The 7,963-nt window shown below is 40.7% G+C and overlaps 1 protein-coding gene across 1 annotated transcript; it reads left to right on the forward strand.

The window, feature by feature from the left end:
• The first annotated feature begins 5,854 nt into the window (after positions 1-5,854).
• Positions 5,855-6,802, forward strand: LOC133022147 (olfactory receptor 6N1-like). The gene has a single exon (XM_061089173.1). The coding sequence runs from the start codon at positions 5,855-5,857 to the stop codon at positions 6,800-6,802; it is 948 nt and encodes a 315-aa protein (XP_060945156.1).
• Positions 6,803-7,963: the final 1,161 nt, after the last annotated feature.

The following is a 7,963-nucleotide window of genomic DNA, read 5'->3' on the forward strand; positions in this document are numbered from 1 at the left end:
GTAAAGGCTTACTTATAAATAATAATAAATATTAATATATACATTTTTATTATAAATATTGTGTGGGAGGGGCTTACCCCACGTGCGGAATGCTGTGACCCCACGTGTGCACTGCAATGACCCATAAGGTGACCAATAGCAACACTTCTACCAGCCAATCACGAGTGACATTAGTTTCAAGGGTCTGTGGTTTCCTCCAATGGTGAGTAGAGAGAGGTTCTAGCCAGCGGCTGGACTCCGATTCATATGCTAATTAGATCACACGTCGCGATCGGTCCGCGCGGCGGCGCGAGCCCCCCCGCGGCTCTCTCCTTTGTTCTCCAAATCCCCCTTAAGGTCCGCAAACGCCGATAGACCCACCTTGTCTTCACTGGCGAACGCCGAGGTAACATCATGGAAACAGTTGGTTACAGCAGGGGATTAGGCCTGTCCGTAGAGGTTCACTGTGACAATAATACTGCTTTTCGTCTAGTGTTAAGATAGGTAAAGAACGCCAGTACAACATTAAAGTAACCCCTGTAGCATACCTGTGAGTGTGGCAATTGCATCCTCGTCCAGTTTGTCCATCTTTTGACTCTGATATCCACCATAGACGTTTGAGAAAAATCAATTCGAGCAGCAGCAGGTGTCCTTCGGAGTATCTCCTGCGTAGGCCGAATTCAAATTGCAACGGACTCCAAGCGGAGGAAAAAAAAAAAAAAAGCGCATGCGCAACAGGGTGGATTGTACCATCTTCCAAGAAGGAGCGGGGGTGGGCACTCAGACTAAATTACTTTATTTTGCATTTATACAAATTATATTCATCTAAATAAGATCATATAACTTTATAATTCTTAAAATCGAGTCACACTCATGTGATAATTGATAAATGACAAGTCGTTTCTGCCGTCATAAGACACTGAATTATGGTACGTACCTTTACCTTTTCACGTGACGTATCACCAGGTCTTGGTTCAGATGGTTCAGACAGAGCAGGGGAAAACGCAGGTCGGACTCCAGCTAGTTAACTCAGGCCAAAAACGGGGGAAATGATTTGGCGCTGTTATTTGCTTTGTGTTCGTGGCTCTCACTCTCAAATCTTTATTGAGTCATATTAATACTGCTCATAGTCGCAGTCCAGATTTTCGCGTTGTTTGTCAACTAGACTTGGATGTTCTCAATACTGCATTAACTGGATTTCCCTACTCTCCACTTGATGTCAGAGACAAACCAAGCCCTATAGCTTACAGCACATTAGCTTCAAGTGATAATAAATTGAAGCAATCCTCAGGCCAAATGATTGTTCTACTGAAGATATTGCCATTTCTTATTGATACAGCTAAAGATACTGAATACTACAAAATAATTCTTGAACTCATAGAAATTGTTAAAATTTTGTTTGCTCCTGTTATTGATCTACAGACAATTAGCAAGTTGAAAAGACTAATTGAACAGCATTTAAAACATATGAAAAGTCTTTTCCCTGATAACAACATTACCCCAAAAATGCATTATTTGATTCATGCTTTACTTAATTTCCCTTCGGGGATGAATAAAGTACTCTATCTATCTATGCTCCATCGCAGATAGAACTCCTGGGACCAATGGTCCGTCACATGTGCATGAGATTTTTATCAAAACATTGTTTGTTCAAAAAGTTGGCCTCAAAACTAAATTTTCAAAACGTTTGCAAGTCTTTAATAAGGCATAATCAAATGTATGAATGTTGTCAAAATGTAAGTCATTCTGAACACCCAATTTTTTTTAACGAGTGTGCATTGGGACCAACTTCAGAAATACGCAACATGTCGTATTTGAAAGAAAAAAACAAGGGCTTTCCTTGGAACTGATGACATAGACAATGCAGTGTCTGTTAAATGGATTAATCTAAATGGTAATAAATATATACGGGAGAAGACATTACTTGTAACTGCTGTTAATTCCAATGATTTACCTGAGTTTGGACTTATGAGTAATATCTATGAAATTAACTCATCATTATATTGTTTTGAGTTGCAGCAGCATACTACTGTTCACTATGATGGAAATTACATGGCATATACAATAGAGATTCCAAACATGGCAAAAGCAACTGAACTCATAGCATCTGATAATCTAGTAGATTTCACTCCATATTATAGTTATACTCCCAAGGATGTGACATATGTCCCTACAAAATATTATTTGGGAGATGTGCTTGGGCTACACAGAGCCTCATCTGATGGACTGTAAAAGGCGCATTGTTTAATGTGTTTGCCACAAACTGTGCTTCTTGACCGTCAATTTTGTTGTTTCATGATTCTTTCTTCTTCAGATGAACAATCAATTAGCAGTCAGATGCAGATGCTTCAGGATACTGCATGTTCTTTTGTGATTCAGGATGCAATTAAGTCAAGGGTCATATCATTTTGGCCGTTTTTTCATTTTGTTTTGTTTATGGGCCATGCAGTTTTCATTCAGCATGGTTATTTGTATTATGTTGTGTGTTGTACAGACCAGTCTGCTGTCATCTTAATATGTTAGATATGAAGCAGCAGGTTCTGCCCTGCAATGAAAATAAAATCTTAAATTGAGAAGTTGTGCAAATGGTCTTGCTCTTAAAATAAGGCAAATAATCTTGTCACTGCACTGGGTTTTATTGTAAAACATTTTTATACTCTGTTTCTGGTTCATTCTAGCTCAAAATTAGCTGGTATATCTAATCAAGAAAAAGTAAGGCATACTTTCTTAAAATGAGATAATTTTTCTAATCAAAACATGCTTGACAAGATTAATATTCTTTTTGAGCAAAAAAAAAGATAAAAATAAGACTTATTTTCTTGATACAAGGCTTTTTTTACTTTCTTGAAATTCCTTTTTTGCAGTGTGGTGAATATACTCAAGGGATCTCAGTGGTGGGCATTGAAGAGGGAACTGGGACTAACACAAGACATTGCAGTAGCCTTACATCACTCGGGGAATATGGCCAGCTCTTTTGAAACTTTTGAAAAGTGTATTAGGGTCATAAAGTTTTAAAGGCTTACACAGTCTTTAAACCTATAGTTGAGTAACAAAAGTTGTTGTTGTGCACTTGGTACCAGTATCGTACTATGAAGTCTTTTGGTCTAAGCAGTTATCTCTGTATTGGACATCATGCCAAAAGGTTTTAGATGTGTGCATTTGTTTCCTAAATATATTTATCTGGTGACTGGAGTATCATTCAACAGGAGTCAAAAGTCACATTCTATAAGTTTAACCATACTGTATTGAACGATGAGGGTAGCGATATTTGATTATATATCTTACTGCCAGTAAGTCCAATGAAAACGCTGTTACTAACAATACACTGAAAAGTACTGACTAGTAATGTCTATGTACCCAAGACACATGCTAGGGTGTGGGACTCAGTGTAGAGCCAATGCTCAGGTGACCAACGACTGAATGGAGCTGACAGAAAATCTACAGTGGCTCAGACTCTTCAGAACTGCAGTGAGCAGAAAACAATCTCAGAATGAACAGCAGGTCCAGTCTTGAGGTGGTTTGGCTACAACAGTAGAAGCAGTGGCGGCTGGTGACATTTTTTTTGGGGGGGGCGCACTTGGGCGGCGCGGTTTAAATAGCCCACCGCAATGAGAAAAAAAAAACTCCGGGGACCTCCGGTCCGGGACGTCCCCGGGAACGTGCTCCTCCGGGACCGTCTCCGGGACGTCCCCGGGTCCCCGGAGCACCCCGGGGAGGTGCTCCGGTGCGTGCTCCGGTCCCGGTCCCCGGACCGAGACCGGGACGTCCCCGGACACGTCCCGGTCTCCGGAGCACCGGAGGGAGGTGCACCCGGGGAGGTGCACGGTGCTCCGGGAGGTGCTCCGGTCGCGTCCCGGTCGTCCCGGACGTCCCGGTCCCCGGGGAGGTGCTCCGGTGCTCCGGGAGGTGACCGAGACCGGGACGTCCCCGGGGACGGTCCCGGAGGAGCACGTCCCCATGCACGTTAACATGTGGGTAAAAATTTCAGCTGATTATTACTGATCAATAAAACTACACACACGACACAGTAAACAACAATGATTCTATCTGTCCACTGTCTGTCCTCTACCTGTCTCACTCAGTGCTCCGGGACCGGAGCTGCACCTCCGTGCAGATTAAAAGTATCTGCTAACTATGCAGCTCCTGTAGATCAGTGATAAGGTCTCTGATTGGACAGTCCTGTCAGCATGATGTATAAGAAACCCTTTCATTGGCTGTAGGCGCAAGTGAAGTGCGCCCATGGCTCGAACTGTCATCCGCCATTGAGAAGCTGTCCTTGCTCAAATGTTCCTGCCCCTTTTGTTGGCTTCCATAGACTTCCACTTGCCCGGCGCCCACAGGGAGGAGTGGCTTCTCTCTCAGTGATAACGAATGGCAAATATATTACCAAATATAATATATTAAGTGGTTTTTGACAGGGGCTTACGGTCTCCGGCACACATTTAACGCTTTAAAACAGTACATTTCTTATTAAATTATTTGATATATAATGTTTTTTGACATGTCATTTTTTTTTTTTTTTTTTTTTTTTCATCTCAAAATTGTAGGGTGGGCGGCGCCCCAGCGCCCTGTATGACGAACCGCCACTGAGTAGAAGAACATGTTGGCTTCCTCTTCTGTCCGCTAAGAGCTGCAGTGGACACAGACTGCCAACACTGGACAGTCAAAGACTGAAAAGATGTAAATCTGGATTTCTGCTGAGGCTGCAGATGACAAGCTCAGAATCTGGCATCGATAGCACTTAAACCAACCTGCTTTGTATCAACAGTCCAGGCTACTGGGGCCCTTACTACCAATCAATCATGCTCTGAATGCAACAGTCTGTCTGAGTGTTATTGTAGACCATGTTCATCCCTTGAAGGCTACGGTGTACTGTCTTCTACCAGCTATTTCAGCATGGTAATGCACCTTGTCACAAAGCAAAAATCTTCTCACTTGTTTGTTTCAAGTGAGAAGATTGTCCTGTCCTTGGTGAATTTTTGTTGACTCAGTAGTCCAGCAAATATAAAAAAAATATATAAAAAAGGTTCTACTATATTTAGACATTAAATGACTGATGGCACAATTTAGGGTCCTCTCAGTATCTTATAAGGTCATTTTAAGTGACCTCAGCTCAAGTTAAACTCAAAATGGTCCCAAATGTGTAAAACATGAACTAGACATGAAAGATAGATAAGATGAAAATGAATAAGATAAGATAAGAGATGTTTTTTTCCAAATATGGAGACATTTGCTGCAGATGAATATATGATAATATAAGAAGATGAACCATCCTCACGGGTACCAGGACAACAAAAGTGACCGCAAACGATCTTTTAACCAATATAATTATGATAATAATAATTACTCAAATGTAACTACATTAATGTGTTCACCCTATATTAGGAGTGACACATGGTATGAATCATTATTAACAGCAGCATATCTGAAAAAAAAGTTTGTTATGATCAGTAAATGCTTTTAATCTTAGAGAGCAAACAGATGTTTACACTTTCATGTCCAGTTTCCCAAAGGAGTGGTGCCTGTGATGAGGTAATAACAGTGTGTGTGTGACGAGTTTAAGAGGCTCTCAGCTGCTTTAGTGAAACCAGTGGTAACCTTCCCTGCCACAGACCACACACAGCCAGCTTGAGGATCATTCAGGAGCAGAGGGACATCAAAGACTTTATTCTGATTCACTTTCTTACTAATTGATGATATTTACTTCTGTATATTAACATACGTATATAGCTCTAACTCATAATTGTATTGTATCATTTATCACAGTAACTTTCTCAGTTAATGACTAAACAGGTCAAAGGGAGGGGCAGCTGCACTGTAACTGTTGTAGAGTTTTCTCATCACTGACCCACCTCTGGCTCTGTCTATGAGGTAAATGGAAAATCATACTAATCCCCCTTATTTTAACCTCACCATGTTTGTGAACTTAGGCAGCTACCGCTACCCGACATTTTTCTTGTGTTTCTTGCTGTATGCGTTTATTGTCGCAGCTAATCTGGTCATAATACTGGCAATATCACAAGAGAAAAAATTACATGAGCCCATGTATATTTTCATAATGTGCCTCTCTATTAACTCTATGTACGGCTCTGCTGGCTTCTTCCTCAGATTTCTCAGAGACCTTTTGTCTGATACTCATATGATCTCACGGTCGGCATGTTTAACTCAGGTCTACATCATTTACTCCTATGCATCCTATGAGCTCACCATTTTAGGCATCATGGCATATGATCGATATGTCGCTGTATGTCAGCCTTTGCACTACCACAACAAAATAACCTTGAAGGTGGTGTCTAAGTTGATTTTGGTAGCGTGGATTTTTCCGTCCATTTCTGTTGCAGTTTGTGTGTACCTGTCCTCCAGGCTTCCTTTGTGTGGCAATAAGATACCAAAGGTGTTTTGTGCAAACTGGCCTGTTGTCAAACTGTCATGTGTTGCTACTCTGATCAATAACCTTGTTGGAATGCTTGTTTCCACAAGCACAGTTTTTCTTCCCTTAGCTTTTGTCCTGTTTACATATGTACGAATCTTTTTGGTGTGTAGAAAACGCAGTTTAAAATTCAAGACCAAAGTACTACAAAGCTGTTTGCCACACATTGTTACATTTGTCAGTTATTCAATCACTGTGTTTTGTGACGTTGCCCTGAGCAGAATTAATGTTGAAGAGGTGAATCGATTTCTAGGTGTAATTCTGTCACTTGAGTTTGTTTTGATTCCTCCGATTCTGAATCCTCTTGTGTATGGCCTGAAGTTACCAGAAATTAGAAATACGATATCCAGAATGCTCGCCTGCTCAAAACATGACAAAAAAGCTAAATCTTAGAAATAAGAGTGATATAATGTCGTTGTGCTGATGTGACCTTCTTTCATCATTAACTTACTAATTATTTGACCTTACTAATTAGTAGTAAGTAATATGAATGTTGTGAATACTAGGTCTTTTTTGCTTTGGATCAATTAACCAAACAAAATAGGAATATGTAAATAATGAATAAAACATGAAGTGCTGATTGATGAACAAAGAGTTTGTGTATCATTTGTAAAAGAGCCACAGTGATGCTGGAGTAAAGATGACCTGCAGTAAACTCAAATAATACTTCATAACAAGAATTGTATCGGTAAATGTATGATTGTTATTGTTATTGTTTATTATGATCAGTTAACACTTTTAATCTTAGAGAGCAAACAGATGTTTACACTTTCATGTCCAGTTTCCCAAAGGAGTGGTGCCTGTGATGAGGTAATAACAGTGTGTGTGTGACCAGTTAAAGAGGCTCTCAGCTGCTTTAGTGAAACCAGTGGTAACCTTCCCTGCCACAGACCACACACAGCCAGTTTGAGGATCATTCAGGAGCAGAGGGACCTCAAAGACTTTATTCTGATTCACTTTCTTACTAATTGATGATATTTACTTCTGTATATTAACATACGTATATAGCTCTAACTCATAATTGTATTGTATCATTTATCACAGTAACTTTCTAAGTTAGTGACTAAACAGGTCAAAGGGAGGGGCAGCTGCACTGTAACTGTTGTAGAGTTTTCTCATCACTGACCCACCTCTGGCTCTGTCTATGAGGTAAATGGAAAATCATACTAATCCCCCTTATTTTAACCTCACCATGTTTGTGAACTTAGGCAGCTACCGCTACCCGACATTTGTCTTGTGTTTCTTGCTGTATGCATTTATTGTCGCAGCTAATCTGGTCATAATCAATCAATCAATCAATCAATCATCGTTTATTGTCATTACCAGAGTACAGGTACAAGGCAACGAAATGGAAAGAACGGTTTGGTTTCAGAAAGATTACAGCATAACATGAGGGGAGGGAGGAGAGAAAAAACAGGACCCCCAGACTATGCTCCTAGAGGAGAACAGTGTGGGGACAGGAAAAAAACACCTCAGCACATAAGCACATACATTTTAAACATGACTTGCAACGGGGAGGGGGAGGGGGGGATGGAGGTAAGCCAGTGACTGGGT

This window comes from Limanda limanda, chromosome 16 (assembly GCF_963576545.1).
Source record: "Limanda limanda chromosome 16, fLimLim1.1, whole genome shotgun sequence".
Lineage (NCBI taxonomy): Eukaryota > Metazoa > Chordata > Actinopteri > Pleuronectiformes > Pleuronectidae > Limanda > Limanda limanda.

Bases quoted from the DNA above. Each gene is read 5' to 3' on its own strand.
- LOC133022147 (XM_061089173.1), top strand. From the start codon at position 5,855: ATGGAAAATCATACTAATCCCCCTTATTTTAACCTCACCATGTTTGTG.